This window comes from Manihot esculenta, chromosome 16 (genome assembly GCF_001659605.2).
Source record: "Manihot esculenta cultivar AM560-2 chromosome 16, M.esculenta_v8, whole genome shotgun sequence".
Classification (NCBI taxonomy): Eukaryota; Viridiplantae; Streptophyta; class Magnoliopsida; order Malpighiales; family Euphorbiaceae; genus Manihot; species Manihot esculenta.
The window spans coordinates 32,404,151-32,425,025 of NC_035176.2; the positions used below are offsets into that span (position 1 = coordinate 32,404,151).

The 20,875-nt window shown below is 34.0% G+C and overlaps 3 protein-coding genes across 7 annotated transcripts; 2 read left to right on the top strand and 1 right to left on the bottom strand.

The window, feature by feature from the left end:
• Positions 1-8,457: 8,457 nt before the first annotated feature.
• LOC110603347 (phospholipase D alpha 1) lies at positions 8,458-11,748 on the top strand. 2 transcript variants are annotated; one of them, XM_021741046.2, is made up of 4 exons: positions 8,458-8,894; positions 9,126-9,197; positions 9,286-11,140; positions 11,215-11,748. In XM_021741046.2, exons 1-4 carry the CDS (start codon positions 8,799-8,801, stop codon positions 11,646-11,648), a joined length of 2,457 nt encoding a protein of 818 aa, XP_021596738.1. In that variant the 5' UTR covers positions 8,458-8,798; the 3' UTR covers positions 11,649-11,748. The 2 variants fall into 2 exon arrangements, with proteins under 2 accessions (XP_021596738.1, XP_021596739.1); XM_021741047.2 differs by having other exon boundaries at positions 8,458-8,888.
• Positions 11,749-12,051: 303 nt separating this feature from the next.
• Positions 12,052-15,385, top strand: LOC110603134. Of its 3 annotated transcripts, none has more exons than XM_021740824.2 (6): positions 12,052-12,329; positions 12,584-12,706; positions 14,170-14,422; positions 14,663-14,750; positions 14,976-15,042; positions 15,136-15,385. In XM_021740824.2, the coding sequence occupies exons 2-6, from the start codon at positions 12,698-12,700 to the stop codon at positions 15,187-15,189; spliced, it is 471 nt and encodes a 156-aa protein (XP_021596516.1). In that variant the 5' UTR covers positions 12,052-12,329; positions 12,584-12,697; the 3' UTR covers positions 15,190-15,385. The 3 variants fall into 3 exon arrangements, with proteins under 3 accessions (XP_021596516.1, XP_021596513.1, XP_021596515.1); XM_021740821.2 differs by having other exon boundaries at positions 12,053-12,329; positions 14,175-14,422; XM_021740823.2 differs by lacking the exons at positions 12,052-12,329; positions 12,584-12,706 and adding an exon at positions 12,728-13,184.
• A 906-nt stretch (positions 15,386-16,291) lies between these two features.
• On the bottom strand, positions 16,292-20,875 carry LOC110603787 (protein WVD2-like 5). 2 transcript variants are annotated; one of them, XM_021741700.2, is made up of 9 exons: positions 20,573-20,875; positions 19,419-19,637; positions 19,109-19,339; positions 18,963-19,003; positions 18,709-18,777; positions 18,478-18,577; positions 18,314-18,385; positions 18,114-18,224; positions 16,292-17,110 (listed from the first exon to the last, which is right to left on the bottom strand). In XM_021741700.2, exons 1-9 carry the CDS (start codon positions 20,576-20,578, stop codon positions 16,721-16,723), a joined length of 1,239 nt encoding a protein of 412 aa, XP_021597392.1. In that variant the 5' UTR covers positions 20,579-20,875; the 3' UTR covers positions 16,292-16,720. The 2 variants fall into 2 exon arrangements, with proteins under 2 accessions (XP_021597392.1, XP_043807736.1); XM_043951801.1 differs by having other exon boundaries at positions 20,508-20,871.

The following is a 20,875-nucleotide window of genomic DNA, read 5'->3' on the forward strand; positions in this document are numbered from 1 at the left end:
GAGACCATTTGAGTAAGTCCTCAAATGTCAGAATGGATGGTCACTGACTGTGCGGTTGTCGAAGCCGGTCAAAAATAACCTTTTTGATTATCCACAATTTTACAACTGTAGATAGTGGTAAAAGGATCGAATCCACAGGGAATTAATACTTACCTATTTTCCTTATCAAGACCAAGTAAATAAACTGAAAGTAAAATAAAATGGGGGTTTTGAGATTGATGAATTGAACTAGAATTAAAAGTAACAAAATAAAGCAAATAATTAAAGTAAAGAAATTCAATAGTGAGAAGGGCTCTAGTTGAAGAATTGGATCCATTTCAATTGTTGGGATTGATCATTGACACTTAGGTTCCTTTATTTGATTCAATAAATTAGTTATGGAGGTGGAAGACGTTTCTCACCACCATATCCCTCCTTAAGCATAAATCAATTAGGGAACGCCCTCTAATTAATTACTAATCAACAAGTTGACAAGGAATGTCCTTGGGCCTTTGGCATCTAACAACTGTCAATTACATTAAGAAATAGAGAGACCTAATTCTAACTATCCAAACGTATGGTGATATTGCTAGATCATGCAATTTCCTTAGTTTTTACACCAGGAGTTACTTGTGTTTGAATGATTCAAGCAATTACGGACTTAAAACTATCCAAACTAACAAATTATTACCTTGCAATCAATAATCAATTGGCCCTATTGATCTAAACTACAAAGCAACAATGGAATTAAGCATGAAATTGCATAAATATTGATAAACAAAAGATAAACAATATATGTTTAGATCTCCCAATCCATAAAACAACTAAAGTTTCACCTAATTTTCAATTAGAAAAAGAGGTTTCAGCCACTCATGGCTGAAACAAAACACAAAATAAAAGAAAGAGAAGAAGAAGAGAAGTGTGGCCGGCGACTTGGAGTGAAGGGAGGTGCAGTCCGAATGGGGAGATGAGGAAGAGTGGGGCGACTCCTTATGTGGTCCTTTTATAGTTGCAAGCGTTGTCCTGGGTCTCCTTGATGAGGTGGAGCCTTCTTTTGAATTTTGAATTTTGAATTTTAAATGTTTTCTTTTGAATTTTGAATTTTGAATTTTGAATTCTTAGGAGACAAGTGCATCTTCTTGAGATTTGGCTTCCTCAACAAGGGAGAGACTTCTTGAAAATTTAAAATTTGAATTTCAAATTATTCTGCTGAATGTACTTTCCTTATTTATCTCCACTTCAGCTGCAGCTTGACTTGTGCAAACATGTTTGTTCTCCTTTATCCTCTTTTAGGCAGTTTTAAGAACATTTTCACCAAATTACCTCTTTACACCATTTTCTGCAAAATAAGATCAAAATCACAGAATTAGGCAGAAAAAGTGTAAATTAACATTAATAACAACATGATAAAATGGTCTAAATTTGGACTGATCAGTCACAAAAGGGATCATACTCCTATTATTACTGGAGGGATAAGAGGTTATTGTATACTTAGTATACTCACAAGCATCACAAACTGAAGAACCACATTAAGCCTTGGAAAATAAATCAAGATAAAGTTTATCTAAAACAAAGAAGGATGGGTGTCCTAACCGTCGATGCCATTGTATAATTTCCTAGTTGCATCTTGATTTCTTCCAAAAAGAGGCTGAGGTGAATTCAAACTCAGATTTTTTTTCAACATATATAAGTCATTGTACAGTCTACTGTTGTCAATCCTCTTCCTAGTTTGAAGGTTCTGAATAACACAATGGACAGAAAAAAATTCAATTTTACAGTCAAGCGCTTTGGTGAAAGTATTAACAAATAAAAGATTAATAGAAAAATAAGAAACATGAAAAACAGAGGATAGCTTGATATTTGAAGTACAAACAATAGAACCGGTTCCAGAGATAGGAGTGAAAGAACCATCGACTATTCTAACAATATCCTTTTGTAGACATGGAAGATAATTAAGAAAATATTTAGAGGAGCCTATTACGTGTCTATTTGCACTAGAATCAATAATTTATAAAGCAAAATCAATAGATAAAATGAAAGCATTATCAAAGGCCCTTATATTTTTCACACTAGTCACTTTCTTGTCTACCATTTCAAGGAGAAGAAAAAACTATCTTTTCTTTTAACCTAGGTAAAGAGCTACTGTTCATCAGAGAAGCAGAAGTGATAAGGAATGGAATTGGGCTGGTTAGAGGCGCCGCGTGAAGGGGAGGTCGCTGGAAAGGAGTGCTGTCAAAAAGGGTATTGGAGAAGGACCTGCGTGTCGAAGCATGAAAATGACGCCGAGACTGTGGTGGCGCGTGAGCTCATGCACGTGGCCAACGCAACGCCAGAGAAAGGCCGGAAAACCAATCGGTATTCTCTTGGTATGGGCAATGTCAGTTAACTCCCTTTATAGAGTCCCCTAAAAGCTTAACCTATAAAAATTCTAACTCTGTGAACAATATCATGAATCCTTATACTAAATAATGTTGGTAAAACTCTAATAACATGAAGAATTTTGGGAGGAATTTTTTATTCTATTTCAAATTGAATTGATTTTTATAAGGTTTGAGTATATATATACAAAGAATCAACCTAAAATAGGAATATTTACAATAAGAATAAAATCTCTATAATCAAGTCTAATTAGGATTCCAAAGATCTAAATCTTTCTAATTAGGAACTTTTTATATTGGTCAACAATATAAGACCCTCTACGATCAAGATACGTGTCTACAGTCCGGCCGGCCCTTGACGATCAAAGAAAACTGACCTTGGTAAACGCTAAGCAGGCCGAGCATAACCTGATACGATTAGAGTATAAATACAAACCGTCAATGTGATGGTCAGCTCCACTAATCTTTGTCGATGTCATAAATATGCGTGCTGTAGATCAGACTGATGTGATGCGGGTGAAAGGACGAGGTATAAGTTAACCAGCTCCACATTTATCAGCTGATTGCCCACTATTAATGAGCCACTTGACATACCTGTCAAAGGATATCCCATCCAATTTGATGGGATATGGTGCAGGAGGTACGAGGGTGATCAGGGTATATATACCTCTAAACCAACCCTAATTAGACACTTAACCCCTCCAGAGAACTTTACATTTTCACTACTCCAGGAATCTTAAACTACCCGAACCAAAGCACTCAGCTCTATTAACTCTTCAAACACCAATTCTGATCCATTGATTTCCTCGTGAGATCGAATCCTTATCCATGTGTGTTCATCTGATTAACCCACCGAATCTCAAGTCATTAAACCATAAACTTTGAAATAAAAATGAGTACAACTACATAATATTTTTTTTTTATCCTTAAATTAATAAATATATTTTAATTGACACATATATATATTTCTTAACAATGTCTGAAAAATATCATTGTTTGGTAATAGTATGATATCTCGAGATATTATTTTGATATAAATTAAACCATAAATTTTAAAGTAAAAATATTGAAATCATATGTTATTTCTTTAAAATTTTCTTTTATTTTAATAAGTTAAAGATTTAATTTTTTTTAATTATAACAAGTAAATATATAAAATTAACCATCCTGTTATGAGAAGAAAAAAAACCCAAAAAAGTTTTTGTTTTAATCTTTTTTTATTTTATACTTAAAATCCAAATACTAATAAAGTTTGAATATATTCATCTAAATAATTAAAAAGGCTCAACATTTACGTCATCATATATTTTAATTCAAATATTTAAATCATTTATATTTGATCATAATTTTAATCAATTTTTAAAAATTAAAATCTAAAAATTCAAATAGAATATCAAATATAATATATTATTATTTTTTAAATATAAACTAATACTAGATATGAAAATAACATTAACTCATAATCAACTATAGTTAAATGATATATTTTATTTTAAAAAATAATAATATAACGTTTAAATATGCAGTTAATAAATAAATTTTATTTTTATTAATAATTATAAAAATTTTATAACAAATATATTTTTCTTAATTATTTTATATACACTATTATTTTATATTAAATAATATATTTATTATAAAATATTTATAATTATTACTATAAAATAAAATTCATCATCATTGTTAAAGGTATTAATTGCATATTTTATAATTGAATTGGTAATTTAAATTTTAAAAATTTATTTATTTATTTATAAGTTAAATGTTTGAATTAAAACGCAAAATGATATAAACATTAAGTTTTTTTTTTTAATTATTTAGCCAATATACTTAGTTACGAAATAAGATAAGAAGCGAGACCGACTCACCTAGATGAATTTTTGAAATCTCTCTTCTTTTATGTACAATATAAATGGCATTAATTTGCACTTTGAAAAGCAAATATCTGGTATCCTAAATGGTCCTTTGCAATTTTCGCCCAACTTACTAGATTTGGCATTGTCATTTGTTATATGTGTTTTTTTAAGGATTAAGTCTTCCACATTAAAAGCATGTGGCTTGACTCTATTATTGAATATTCAGGACATCTTTTGTGATTTATTTATTTTTTCCTTTACCATCGATGGTTCCTCCTACAATTACATGTATAACCTCTATAGGTTCATGGTCAAGGGTTGTTTCAGGAGTTATTACTTCGGGTTCGGACCTCCTCTCCTCTTTTCTCTATTCTCTATTCTTTCTGACAAACTTTCGAAGTGTGTCGTCCTTTATTAACCTCTCGATTTCGTCTTTCAACTGTCGGCATTGCTCCATTGTATATACGTGGTCCTTATGAAAATGACAGTACTTGGTCATATCTCGCCTTTCAGCTCTATTAGAATTGAGTTTGGGAGGCCACCTGATCTCCCTATCTTTTTTCTTGATCCACATTAGAATACCTATTCGTGAGTTATTCAATAGAGTATAATTTTTATACTTACTTTGTTCGTCCCTTCTTCGGAAAACTAGATAACCTCTCTGGTTTCTTTCATATTCTCGCCTCTCTGTCTTTTGATTTTACTTTTGGCTTATCCTTTTATCATCTCTCGACGCTTGGACTTCATCATCCAGTCTGATGTACTTCTGGACTTTGTCCATTAGCTATTAGTACATAGCGGTTGAGTTCCTGATTAGGGAATCCATAAACTTGACATTGTGTGTTCTTTTTTTTTTTTAATGCTTCACATGTTGTTTCATGATTTAATTCCTCCACTTGTATTGCTTCTATATTAAACTGTGAGATAAAACTTCTTAAAGACTCACCCTCTCCTTGGCAGATCTTTTGCAAGTCAGAAGAGAGCTTTTTAGGTAGTATACAAGTAATAAATCCATACTTAAATAACATAGCAAATTGTGTGAAGTTCTGAATTAAACCTGCGCTCAAATATTGGTACCATTTCTAAACCAAACCTATGAGTGTTGACGGAAACACTCGGCACCAACACGGAGTCGTTGGCATCCTGAAACTGCATTGTCGTTCTAAAGATCACCAGGTGACTCTTGGGATCTGCTCTCCCATCATATTTGTCTAAACTTGAGAGTTTGAACTTAGCGGGGAAGGTCTCTACCAAAATCTCTTCCAAAAAGGACGAGGTATCATCCAGGCCAAAGTCCTCTTCCTGCTCCTTCTGATACCTTTGAATAGCCCGTATCAACTTCCAGTCAACATCCTTTGGAGCCTCGTCTGATGACTCTTCTTTCTCGAACTCGGTCTTCCCTTTGGATCGCATCTGGATTGCCTCTGTCCGAGTTTTTGGAGTATCAACGGAGGCATCCTCCCTTCCCCTGGAAGCAATGAATGATGCCTCCCCCTGAGTTTTGTGAGTAGCCTGCAACCTTCTGATATATTGAAGCATTTGCTCATTGTTCAGATTATTGATATCTGCTTCATTAACCAGAGAGGGTATATTTTGTCCACTATCACGAGTAAAAGATGTGATAACGCTCTCATTGATAATAACCTTAGCAACAGCTCGTGAATTGTCGGTCATTTTAAGAGAGAAAAAAAAAGGTTTCTTGTTAAGAGAAAAGGGATAAGAGACCGGTTTTAATCCAAATGAATCAGAGATACTTCAATGGATTTTCTGGCCATGGAATCAAATGATGTAACTGAAATAGAGCTGTGCTACGATTGGTCAATCATGCAAAAAAGAGAATATAAGGTGGTTAACACCTAGACTGCTTCATTAACCAGAGAGGGTATATTTTGTCCACTATCAGGAGTAAAAGATGTGATAACGCTCTCATTGATAATAACCTTAGCAACAGCTCGTGAATTGTCGGTCATTTTAAGAGAGAAAAAAAAAGGTTTCTTGTTAAGAGAAAAGGGATAAGAGACCGGTTTTAATCCAAATGAATCAGAGATACTTCAATGGATTTTCTGGCCATGGAATCAAATGATGTAACTGAAATAGAGCTGTGCTACGATTGGTCAATCATGCAAAAAAGAGAATATAAGGTGGTTAACACCTAGAGGAGCCACTCCGACACTCAAATCAATAATTGAAAAAAATGGCAAAGATAAGGAATTGGTTAAAATTTAAGAACAGTTTTGTAAGAATTGCATATCTTATTTTTTGCGATTATTAACTTTTCTATTATAAGAAAATTAAGTTAATTATAGCATTTTTTAAAAATTCAATCGGTGTCGATTAATTAATATTACAAAATACTATTTCAATACAAATTGAATCCGCAATTTTAAAGTGAATACAGATCAAATATATATATATATATATATATATATATATATATATATATATATATATATATATATATATATATATATATATTTAACAAGTAAATATATAAAATCAACCACCCTGTTATGAGAAGAAAAAAACCCAAAAGAAGTTTCTGTTTTAAATTTTTTTTATTTTATACTTAAATCTAAATACAAATAAAATTTGAATATACTCGTCCAAATAATAAAAAAAGTCCATTTTATATGTTAATTTAAATGTTTAAATTTTGAATAAATCTCAATATTTATATTTGTGTGTAATTTTAATTAATTTTTAAAAATTAAAATATAAAAATTCAAATAGAATGTTAAATATAATATATTATTATTATTTTAAATATAAATTAATTTTAGATATGAAAATAATATTAATTTATAATTAATTATGATATATTTAATTTTAAAAATAATAATAATATAACTGTTAAATATATGGTAGATAAATTTAATAATAGATAGATTTGTTTTGAACTAATAATTATAAAAATTTTATAATAAATATATTGTTGTTAATTATTTTATATATATTATTATTTTATATTAAATAATATATTTATTATAAAATATTTATAATTATTATTGTAAAATAAAATTTATTTAATAATTGAATTAATTATTTTTAATTTAAATTTTAAAAATTAACTAAAATTCCATTTCAAAAAAAATAACTAAAATTTAAATATAAATATTTAATTAATTTATTTAATATTTAAATATTTAAATTAAAATGTGAAATGACATAAAAATTAAAAAGAAAATTTCAGTTTTTTTTTTTCCAATATACTGAGGTGTGAAATAACAGAAGAAGCGTCACCCACATGAATTTTTGAAATCTGTCTTCTTTTATGTACAATATAAATAGCATTAATTCGCATTTGAGAAGCAAACGTCTGGTCCCCTCCTCAACTTTCCTTTCCTTTCTTTTCCTTTCTTTTCTTTTCTTTTTTCATCCATATTTTTATTTTCTTTTAACTGAAAATTAAAATCAAAAGAGTAAAATATAAGATTTCTCAAATTCACTCAATACACTTACTATTAGATTAAACCTATATTAGAGACTATAATTAAATAATTTCAATTTTTTCATTATTATTTTTTAAAATTTTTTATAATATAAACATGTGTATGTTCCACAAAAATTAAATAATAATTTTGTTGTAGCCATTAACATTACTTAAAAATTCTATAAAGATTGACCTCATCGTGGTTTGCATGCAACTCCTGAAATGGTTTACTTATTCAAAGTCGGCAAGACTTTTAATTTGGGATTTTTCTAACATTTTTTTTTAAATAAAAAAGAAGAAAGTCTACTGCTTGTAATCTTGGTGGAAGTTGATGGACTTGAGTTGTGGAAGAGGACCAAGTCGTCTTCCCTCTTCATATATGTAATTATTTATTGGTGCAGCTGAAAGTTTTGGATTTGCATGGGGATGTCAACTTTCTGGTTAAGCAAATTTATAAGGAGGCTTCATTTTCAACATTATTATTATTATTTCTCTGTTTCCTTCCAATTGGACTGACATTGTCAAATGGTTTAAACTTTAAACCCATTCGAGTTTGAGCCCAATTTATCATTTTGGACCTAATTTTGCTTTGGATTTTTAGCTAAATAGCCCACTTGGCCATGACATTTAAAAGCCAAGTAGTTTCAATTAATTGTCTGCGAATATTAAAAAAAATGTTCATGATAATAAAATAAAAGTAGAAAAAACTTTTTATTTTTAAATAAACAATTTGATAAGAATCAACATTTGATTGGGAACTATTAATTGTTAAGAGGTAATTGATTCAAACCTTAATCATCAAGAAAACTTAATAATAGTCTTGCATAGAATGCCTTGAGACAACGAAAGAAAGCAAAGGTGGGAATTGATTCTAACCTGAATTCTATTGAGAAATCAATCTCTTCCTTCATACTAAAAGAATGCATGAGAATCTCTTCTTCTTCTTCTCTCTCTATATCTATGAGAAAGAAACCTGCCTAGAATCTGTCAACAGTGCCTCCATATTTATCTACAAGGCTTTTGATCACCTTCCAAGTATTGAATCTTTCCACTGTTTCAACTCTACACTTAATTTCTTCAAGTGGGTTGGTTGGTGTTTTGGATCAATCCTTTGGTTTTCATTGCTTAAGTGGGTGATCTCAAAGGGAGCAAAGGATGCCACTTTTGCTCCATGGAACCCTTTATGTCACAATATTTGAAGTTGACAATTTACAAAATGGCTGTGGTTTCAGTTTCTTCACCAAGGTAAAGGTATGATCATTTGAAGTTTTAAAGCTTCATTATTTGAGTTATGATTAAATTCTTTTTTTAGCTTTTCTTCTATCCTCAATTTTAGACTAACATAAGGATTTCATTAAAAATAAAGTAATAAAATCAAATGATTTGATCAAATTTTAAATTATGAATTATATTATATGCTATATTATATTACATAGATTTTATTTATTATGAATTATATATTTGTTTTTTTAAAATCTGGAGGGTGCTGGACAACAAAATTGTGGGAAAAAATTTCTGTCCAAAGTCAAGAGAATGGTGCTCTGCAGGCCAGAGGTACTCATCTCTTTCTCCACTAAATCTGATATATAATTAAAATTTTCCCCATGTAATAATTAATATTGTCGGATTTAATGTTATGCAGATTGTTGGTTCTAGACTCTATGCAACAGTTGATCTAGACAAGGCAAGGTCTGGAAGAACTAGAATGATTGACAATCAACCTTATAATCCCCAGTGGTACGAGTCCTTCAACATATACTGTGCCCATTTGATCTCAAACGTAATCTTCACAGTAAAAGATGACCAAGTTGTCGGGGCAACTCTGATTGGAAGAGCTTACATTCCTGTTGAAGATGTCATCAAAGGATACATTGTTGACAGATGGGTAGATATACTAGATGAAGATCACAATCCCATTGGTTCTAAGATCCATGTTAAGCTGCATTTCGTGAGTTGTACCCATGACAGTAATTGGTCCAAGGGAATCCAAAATCCACGCTTTGATGGAGTTCCTTACACATTCTTCAATCAACGACAGGGTTGTCGGGTTACTCTATATCAGGATGCTCATGTTCCTAACAATTTTAATGTTAAAATTCCTATTGAAGGTAAGACCTATGAAGCTCACAGATGTTGGGAAGACATATTTGATGCCATTACTAATGCCAAGCACCTGATTTACATAACTGGGTGGTCTGTGTACACTGAGATAACTTTGGTTAGAGATCCCCAGAGGCCAAAACCTGGAGGTGACATTAAACTTGGGGAGCTGCTCAAGAAGAAAGCTGATGAAGGTGTGAAAGTTCTTGTGCTGATTTGGGATGACAGAACTTCCGTTCAGGAACTGAAGAAGGATGGCTTAATGGCAACCCATGATGAAGAAACTGAAAAATATTTCAGGAACACGAAAGTTCATTGCTTTTTGTGCCCTCGGAATCCTGACAATGGAAGAAGCATAATTCAGGGATTTGAGATCTCCACCATGTTTACTCACCACCAGAAGACAGTGGTTGTTGATTGTGAAATGCCTGATGGTACATCACAGAAAAGGAGAATTGTGAGTTTCGTTGGAGGCATTGATCTTTGCGATGGGAGGTACGATACGCAAGATCATCCTCTATTCAAGACCTTGGACACAATTCATCATGATGATTTTCATCAACCCAACTTTCCAGGCTCCTCCATCAAGAAAGGAGGTCCAAGAGAGCCTTGGCATGATATTCATTGCAAGCTTGAAGGACCTGTCGCATGGGATGTCCTCTATAATTTCGAGCAGAGATGGAAGAAGCAAGTTGGGGAACGTTTCTTAATTCCACAGCAACAGCTGGAAGTTTATACAATCCGTCCATTGCCAGTGCTGCAATCATCTGACCCAGATGCATGGAATGTCCAGTTGTTCCGTTCCATTGATGGTGGAGCTGTTGTCGGCTTCCCTGAGAAACCTGAGGACGTAGCTGCAGCTGGCCTTGTTAGTGGGAAGGACAACATCATTGACAGAAGCATTCAAGATGCTTATATCAACGCCATTCGGCGGGCAAAGAATTTTATCTACATCGAAAATCAGTATTTCCTGGGAAGCTCATTTGGTTGGAAATCAAAAGATATCAAGGTCGAGGATATCAATGCCTTGCATCTCATCCCAAAGGAACTCTCGCTGAAGATAGCTAGCAAGATAGACGCAGGAGAAAGATTTACTGTCTACATTGTGATCCCAATGTGGCCAGAAGGTATACCTGAGACTGATTCTGTTCAGGCGATACTAGATTGGCAAAGAAGAACAATGGAGATGATGTATTCTGATATTGCTGAGGCTCTTAAAAGGAATGGACTTAAACATCACCCAAGAGAGTATTTGTCTTTTTTCTGCCTTGGGAACAGGGAGACAATGAAGTTAGGTGAATATTCGCATCCAGAAGCACCAGACCCTGATTCGGATTACAGTAGAGCTCAGCAGGCCCGTCGCTTCATGATCTATGTTCATGCAAAGATGATGATAGGTGAGTGATTAATCATCTTACCTTGCATAATGAATTCTGAATCATTAAGTCCTGAAACTTGGTTGTTTTTTCAGTTGATGATGAGTACATAATCATTGGATCCGCGAACATCAACCAGAGGTCAATGGATGGTGCTAGGGACTCTGAAATAGCAATGGGAGCATACCAACCACACCATTTGGCAACCACACAGCCAGCCAGGGGTCAGATATATAGTTTCAGATTGGCACTGTGGTATGAACACCTTGGATTCATTGATCCATCCTTCGTACATCCTGAAAGTGTTGAGTGTATCCAATTAGTGAACAAGACTGCTGATGAACTCTGGGAAATTTATGCAAGTGAAGCTTTTGACCAGGATTTCATAGGCCACTTGCTTCGCTATCCCATTGAAGTGACCAGAGATGGAGCTGTTACCACCATGCCAGGAACAGAGCATTTCCCTGACACCAAGGCTCCAATCCTAGGCACCAAGTCTGAATACCTTCCTCCAATCCTCACCACCTAGTTTTATCAATATCACAAATTGTAATAATATGTATTAATTCCTACATTATTGAATGGATTATCCCTCAACATTATAAGTGGAAATTCCCTTTTTTATTCCATAAGTGGAATTTAAGTGGTGAGATATAATCAGTAATTTAGAGTAAGTCTTTGCCTCTTTTAATAAATTTATTCAGCGTAAATTTAATTTAGTAGAAGTAATGAGTTTGGAATTTGTGTTCATAAAAAAAACTTTATAAATCAGTTGAATGAGCAAGCATGAAAAATTATTCGTTGGGACAAGAGGAGAACATAGGTTCAATCACAGACAATAAATTCCCTAAAATCATAAGACACATCAACGATCAGCATCTAATTGTGGGCCTCACATGTTGCTGTAAACAAAACGGAAAGGTCGTTGTAAAGTACGAACGAGATGCACTAAAAGATGGGATGTTTTACACATATACAGATAAATGCTTAACTTCTCTTCTGTTATGGCCATGGGGTTTCTTGACAGCAACAAATAAAAAGGAAACCCCAAGGCTATAGTTGTTGTGCAAAGGAAAAGGAGATACTGGAAGGAAGGAAGAAATAGAGCCCTTTGGTTGAATCTGTAACCGCAGCCAGAGGGTTGGAAATATTGTTTCAGAAAGGAAAGAACAACCCTTAATTATCTGTCTCCAATCATGCCATTGTTGAGGTCTCGCCAAAGCTTTTTTTTTTTTTTTGGGTTTGTTTTAACAACCACGACAAAATACAAAGTTTTGATTTTTCTTGGAAAACAAACAGGACCCTTCTTGGCTGGTTTTGTTGAACTTGATTTTTCTTTTCCTTTTCCACTGCATCATTCTTTGTTTTTCTATTTCGCAATGAAAGGTTGCATGGGAGTTCTTGTTTTACCTAAAAAAGTTGTTTTTTTAATAGATTTAATCGAATTTGTTGAATGCTGTGCAGGATTGTTAGGACTCTCCTTCCTGGATTTAGGGTTTCACAGCTAATATCTTTGTTGCAGCGCTTGTAAATGCATCTCTGCAGATTGCTTCCTCCTTGGATCAGTCATATTATTGCATGCATGGGGTAAGCTTTTCGGTTCCTTTCACTATGTTAGTGCATTCTGTTTGATTCTGGAGAAGGAAGTCTTGATTTTGCCTTTATCAACAGAAGATTGAAAGCCTATAATTCTTTTTTGTTCTACTTTGCTCGCCGGAGCTTTTTGGTTCTGGATCACTAAAACAGAAGGATTGATTGTGTAGGTTGAGTTTACTTTTTGTTTGGTTTGGAATCTTTTGTGTTTTTCTTTTTGCTTAATCTGTAAGCTAGGTTGAGTGGAGTGAACAAAGAAACGTGCTCTGGCGTTTATTCTTTATCATTCATTCTTTCCTTGAAGTAATGTCAATCTTATACCCTACAGATAGGATTATTCTTTAGCATAGGTTTCTGTAGCTTTGAGCAGAAAGCTTGCTGTTCATTTGTATTGTTTTCTGGTGCTTGTTTCTGGGCTCTCTTGTTTGTAACTATGGAATCATTGAAGAAGAAATTCAAGGCTCTTTTCAGTGTGAGGAAATCTTTTTATCTGTTTTCTTTGTTTTCAGTCTGAATTTAAATAGTAGAGGATTTTTTTTGGGGGGGTTGAGTTGATACTTTGTTCAGCAATAGCAAATTAGCCTGCCTTGACTGGATTTTATTCCACGTGTGTGAATTTGTAGCAATTATTCTATCAGATGTTATATGTAGATTGTGTCCATCAACCTTAAGCTTGACAGACACATTTGCCTATTGCAGGCTCAAACTGTTGTATTACAATTTAATTGGCTGTGTCTTCATAGACCTAATAGATAGTTTTTTTAACAAAAAAAATTGGTGGAAAATTCTGCATCTCTAGTGATGAATGCAATCGTATTGTTCATTTTAGTGGATATAGGTGTGAAGATAATTTTGGTGAAAAATTTTTCTGCCTTTGATTGATAAAGGATATGTATCACACTATCATGTCTCTTCTTCTTCTTCTTCTTCTTCTTCTTCTTTTCTGATCTTTTTCTTTAATCACAATGATTATACTATGATTTAATTTTCTCTAAATATCTTCTTCAGAAGTTTCCGAATAGAGATTTATGCTTGGGCAAAATGATGAGATTCTATAATTCATGGATTTTTCCAGCCACTTATCAACTTGTGGAAAGTGTATAATTAAACTTTTTTACCTTGCAACTGTTTTCTATTGTGATCGAGTGAATTTTATTTATCAAATGATACTTTGATGTTATTTTAGTTATGGATTTATATTTCACTGCATGTTGACGCATATGGAAACTTGAGCCCCCTCCCCCTCTTCCCATCTCTCTTTTGGTGGAGGAACCCAGCAATGGGTGGAGTCCTTTTGGAAAAGTATATGTGTCTACCAGGAAGCTTAATTTTATTCTTCTTGCTGAAAACTCTTTGTTGCCTCATCATCGTTTTAATTCAAGATGCTAAAGTAGTGTGATTGAGTTTGTTAACATCTGGTGCTAATCACTTTTAAGGTGAATCCTGATTTGTAACAGAGCAGAGGTTGTTTTGGATGCTGTGCTAAACCTTCTACAAGTCTTTCTGTTGATAATGGTCTGAAAATTGAAGACCGAACATCAAAGCAAGACAGGATTTCAGATGATTTTTGGAGCACCAGTGCAGGTGAAATGGACTGCAGTGGAGTACAATCCCAAAGAAGTATTTCGTCAATCAGCACCTTGAATCAGCCCTTTGATCCCTGTAGTAATGCTGGCAGCACAGGCAATCCTTCTGAATTTGTAAATCATGGCAAGTTCTCATCCATTAGCTTCTTCAATATGTTACAATCCCTGAAGTATCCACGTTCCCCTTGCTGTTGAATTCCTCAATTTTCAACACACTTTTAGCTTATCTCTTTTAATATATCTCTTCCTTATACTTGTTAGAGTCGTGTAGCTAGTTGCTCTACGTGAGTTTTCTGGAAAAATACTACTTGATTTGTTTGCATCTGCAGAATGACTTTTAACAATGGAAGCTTGTTGGATGCAGGCCTTATTCTTTGGAAGCAAACAAGGCAGCAATGGCTTGCAAATAAGAGGTCTCCAAACAGGAATCAAGCTCGAGAACCAGCAATAAGGTTAAATATCCCCTTCCCATTATGACACTACAAATCCTATGAAGCATTAACTGCTAACTTGGCATGTAGTCATTTCAGAACACAAAATGCTACCCACTTGGTAATTTGTTTAGCGGACAAATTGTGTTTGCTGAAGCTGCTTCCTTTTCTGCTAAATGGGATTTTTGTTATTTGCAATTTGGCTGTTCTTGACAACAATTTTGTTAAATGCTGGAGTTTTTGCAGTTGGAATGCCACTTACGAGAGTTTACTTGGAATAAACAAGCCCTTCCACCGTCCCATTCCTCTGCGTGTAAGTTAGCTGATTTTGTTCTTCAAGGCATTGTTTATTATGATATGCAAAGCTCGTTCCTCTTCTGATGGTGTTGTGGGATATCAATGGCAGGAAATGGTGGATTTTCTTGTGGACGTTTGGGAACAGGAGGGTTTCTATGACTAATAATAAAAAGCTGGAAATTTTACAAGTGCTTTCTCCTTCCTCAAAAGTATCGCCTGAAGTTTGCATCATCCATTTATATACCCTTCTGGATGGAACAAATAATTGTAGCCTGTTTATTGATTTTATGTTTCTCTATCAATTAAATGAACTTTTCAAAGTTAATAATTGAAAATAATTTTTTTATTTTTTAATTATCATTTTTTATAGCAACTCCAATAATAATGCGGAGTAAATTTTCAATTCATTAGCATAATTGATTATTTAATTATTTTAATATAAATATTTTAAATTTTAATGTGACTTCATATTAAAACGGATAAAGGAGGCAACATGATTAATGGAATGTATAGAGGCGTTCACTTGGTGGTTCTAGCTTATTTCTCCCCTATTTAATACCTCAGCTTGATCCTCTCATAATTAACCAAATAATTACTGTAGATTGTGTTTTTCATGCACATTTGTATTGGGGAAAAAGAGAAAAAAAAAATGTAGACGTGTGGAAAGGTGTAATGAAATTAATTAATGTTATAATACCACAAAATTAAAAAAAAGAACAATTATTAGTTTCAGAGTTGAATTATAGTTAACAAAAATAAAAACTAATTTCACTAATTTAATTAGTTTTTTAAAATTGAAAAATAAAACTTTTAGAATCACATTTTTTATTATTACAAAACAAGGAATACCAGTGCAGTTATTTTACTTATAGTATATTTATAAAGTGATCAGTGAGTTGATAAAATAAATTAATAGTAATTACGGGATGATTAATTAGATGTGACCCACTAAGTAGACTTTAAAGCAATAAGGGCATCAGCCCTCTATGTTGTCATCTTTCACGGATTCAAATTTATTGACCCTAACTGATTTTTTTTAATAAAAATTGACATAACGTTGATGGGATCATACAACTTGAAAGTTTAGGACCCAATTTCAACGTATTTATTTATCTACGTTGAACATCAAGTACATTTAACTAAGAAACTTGAAATCGGGAACATGAAATAAGCTTTTACCCGAATACCTAATGTAGATTATAATTTATTATAGAATTCTATTTTATTGTAAATGCAAGAGGAATAAAAAGACACAAGGATTCCCATAATACAACAGAACAAACCAGTCTTCATCATCAACATTCAATTGTTCAATAGAACGGGTTCAAACGGACAGCACTTTCCGATCTCAAGTTATCTAGCATCAGACTTCTCTTGACATTTTTCCAAAAATATTTTCAATGCAAACGGCAAAAAGATGCTTAACGACGTAATTAGGGTAATTTTAAGCAAATGTTAACATACAATGCTGCAAGCAGAATGAAGAATCCTAATGAGAAGATCAGCAACCATGCAGGCAGTCACACAAATCAACCTATGCTGCTGACTACTGACAAACATGACATCACTATCCATACTGCAATACATTCTTCATTGCTTCATCGTGAGATGATTCAAGTCATAACCTCTTATTTACGGAAATGGATTCAAGGCCTTTGTAGAGCATCTGATTCTAGTGCTGCTCTGATCAACACTCAGGATGCTATAGGTTCTCGTACTAAAGTCGGCTGAGCTTGCTGCTCTCCAACCACTGGCTTCTCGTCTTTGTGTGTCAGAGATTCATCTTCATTTATTTGATCGGACGAGGTAGTATTTTCCTCATTTGTTACTTTAGATGGTGCGGTTTTTTCATCATTTGTTCCATTTGATAAACTGCTCTTCTCAGAAGGCAGTTTAGGGAGGGACTTCCGCTGTGGCTTCTTTGAATGAACAGGAGAAGGTCCTTTGGCAGAGTTGCTACGAGACACTCCCTCATCTAAACTTAATCGACCAGGTCGACTACTTTGGCTATGGTTTCCTTCAGAATCTACAGGAGAACTCTTTCTTCGACCTAACTTAGGAGATTTTGGTCTTGTTGGGGGTATCTGCATACCAATGCAAGTAAAAGAAACTAATGTCAACAAAAATTTTAATAGCCCCACTAGCTACTTTTCTACAATCAAAGAACATTTTAACTAAAGAATTGTCAGCACCGACCAGTCTCCTACAATCAAGGAACATTTTAACTAAAACATTATTGCTACGACATAGAGACAGGATTAACCACATGGATCATCAAAATGCCAACACAAGTGCACAACCTTGGAGATATCCTAAACACAGCAATATCTCTTGCAAGATTAATTAATTAAGTTGAAATGCGCACATAGGAGTCCAAAAATCTTGGTAACTTCAGGAGGTTTACCCCGATAACTTTCCCAAATGTACCTTTTAAAAGAAGCTTAACTTCCTCCAATCTTTAGTAAGACATTCAAACAATATGAGGTAAGTTTTAACTTCAATTCTTCTGTTTTAGTTAATCTTTTCTCCTTCCTTTTCCTTTGCCTTGGATCTCTGGTGCCCCAACAGTGTAAATGATTGGTAGTCACCCAGAAATTTAGGGTTAAAATGATACTAAAGAGTAAGATGGAAAAAATCTGAGGTAATAAAAAAACAGCATAAACATGCATATTGTAACAAAAACATCATGCCATACAGCAGCTTAAACTTTCAATACTGATGATCAAATTTCTCAAGCTCAACTGAAGGAATTAGACATAGATGAAGTGGTAAAATCAAGAGAAAAAGGGGAAGGGGTAGGAAGAAAAAGCGAAATAATGTAATTCCCACTTGGGTGCTCCTATACATTCAGGAATTACCAACTACAGAAAAGGAATGCTATGTTCAGAATTTTCATTCACTACCACAAAAATATTTAGATAGACTAGGACTCCAAACTACATAATGTACAAGTAGTCTACAAGTCCAATACACCAAATTTCAAAACCTTAAGAAGCAGTTGAGGGTCCCCATTGAATTGCCTCAGCTACAACAACATAGACCTTTTGAGTAAATTCACTAACATTTAAAAATGAACAATATACTTGCCTTTTTTAGCTCCACCTTAGGTGGTGGAGGCTCCTGGTAGAAGCTAGGCATTGGTGTTGCTTTAAAGTTCAAACTCTTTCTGAGCAACTTGATCTCAGCTTCTTGGGTTTCCTGTAGGAGGATTTTGCCATGATGGAAAAAGTTCACACAGAAATCACAGTGAGTCCACTGAAATCATAATTAATTCTAGTATTCTATACCTTGGATTTTGCTTGTAAGGTACTCTTTTCTACTTCCTTGGCATGAATCTTTTCCTCAAGTTTAGAGTAAAACTGCCCAATGATAGTCAAAAGATAATGTGGATACATTAAGTTGCTGGAGAAGCCAACAAATTGACTCTAGAAGGTTCAAGAATAAAACAAACCTCTTTCCTTTTCTCAGCTCGTTCATCACACTTAAAGCTAAAACCATAATTTGGAAGTGCACCCACCCTTCGATTTTTGGCCTCTTCTGAAGTGGGACTTCTACAGGAGTAATTAAGGATGAACTAAACGTAGAAAGATCAAATGGCAAATGATAGTATAAAGACATAAATAAAGATCATACACAGTCAATCCAAGAGAATAATTCTAAAATGTTAAAATAAAAAGGATACAAAGGAGTTTGTGGCTCCCCTTCAGCTTTAATATGTCCTTTCTTCAAAGCCTTCAATTTCGCCCTCTCCCTGTATCCAGGAAATCACAGTTCACAAAGAGCTGGAAGAAGAGCAGTTATCAATAAATGCATTTATAATTATTTACAGATGCTGAAAAATAATCAAATAATTCAGATCCAATTAGCCACTCTTTATCCCTCTTCTCTCCTCTTGGAATTAATATAGGAACGTGAACATGTGCAATCAATACATACATGAGGCCTTCAGAGGATGTCACATCAGACTTCCCAGAATGCTGTTAGGAATAGACAAAATCAAATACAACATAAGCAACTTTAACACCATAAGTTAGAGTTAGACATTAACTTTAACAATAAATGCATATCTTTGATGCCTGAACCTGCTTCTCATTGAATGATTTGCTTGTCAAGGGCTGCTTTGACTGTGAATTTGATGAAAGTGCACCATTTGAAACGGTTGGAGGTGCCCCAGCGACTTTTCCATCTTTGCCCTTCTTCATCTGAGCGGCTGAAACTTGTTCCCGGTTTGATGGCTTTTCATTCTTCCCCTTTCCAGAACCCTTCAATGATTTGACTTGTTCTGAATGTTCAGCATCTTTTATTTCCCCTTCCTGTATAACAGATTAACCAGCTTCTAAGCAGCCCTAATTTTATCAATTATCCAAACAAACATCTTGGAATGCTATTTACCTTAGAATCAGTGAATCCATTGCTTCCCACATGCACATTTGAACCTTCCCTTAACTCACCAGCAGATAAATTATCAGTAGCACAGTCTTCTAACTTAGTCCCATTTATATTATTTGTACCAACACCATCAGCAGGGGCAGGAATTTGCTCATGAACACCATTTTGATGGGCCGTTTCAGTCCCATCTATCGGAACAATATTATCGAAATCCATTGGATACTGCACAATAAAATAAATAAACAAATAACACATAACTCACGGGGGCAAATTATTTTTGAAAAACAAAGGAAAGCACATTGAGAAGGGAAATTCCATAGTGCTACTCTTAGTGAAAAAATGATCAACTTATATTGAAAGTCAAACTTCTACGCCCACACCCATTAAATTCAATTACTAAATCATTGCTCAAATGTATATTGTTTTAGAAACAGAATTTCCACATAGAGTAAAGAAATTAGGGCACATAATATCCGTAAGAAACATGTGAGACTAACAAATAGGCAACTTGTTAGAGGGCTAATGCAATATTCTGCAAATAGTTACAGGAATAACCTGAATTAGGCAGATTAAAAAAAAAAAAAAAAAAAAAAATTAAAGCTAGTTGTCCAACTTAGTAGAGTCCCAGCCAATAGGAGCCTAGAGGCCATTCTGACCATACAAGAAATCCACTTCAATCTTTATTTTATACTACGTTTCCTCCGGTTAGCAAGCAACCAGACATTTAAACAAAAAAGAAAGAAGCTCTTGGGGACAGCAATCAGTTCCAGCAAACTAAATTTCGACTTCAGAAAAAATATAACCAAATCAGGAGACTCCAGTCAGCATAAAAAAACACAGCAAAAAAACATTAAGATTGGACAAAATTAAGAATCAACAAATCAACTGAAAAAGAAAATGAGAATAAACGCATTTAAGGGGCAAATCCGTCATTTGAACACTGATCTGCGCATAGCAGAAACATGCAAACAAAACTTGGAATATGAATCAACAATTAGTTGGTTAGTGATTGGTGAAACAGAAAGTACTAATTATCTGAATCTAAGTCACAATGACACTTCCGTTATTGAAGTAACAGCGCAAACGACTTACGATTTAGTTTCCCCTCACTTTCTCAGCAACCAAAGCAAAGAAAACAAACATTTTCGAAAATATACCTCCATAACTGCGAGAATCAGAGCGCCATGAAAACAGATTCGAGCAGATAGAGGAGGAGATTCGTAGATGCGTGCAAAGGATCTGAGAGGGCGAGAGTAGAGCAGAAACAGAGAGAGGGTCCGGAAATCGGAGGATCCGAACCGGAAAGAAGAGGATCTACCGAATAGTGTGAATTGAAATGGAGTTAAGCGTTTAGGAAGCTGAGAAGCGTTTTAAAAGAGCGGGTTTGAAATCCATGAGAAGGGCCACTGTCTGGTTGTATATAGTAGGGAGAGAAGGAAGGGTAGTGTGTGTTACTGTTT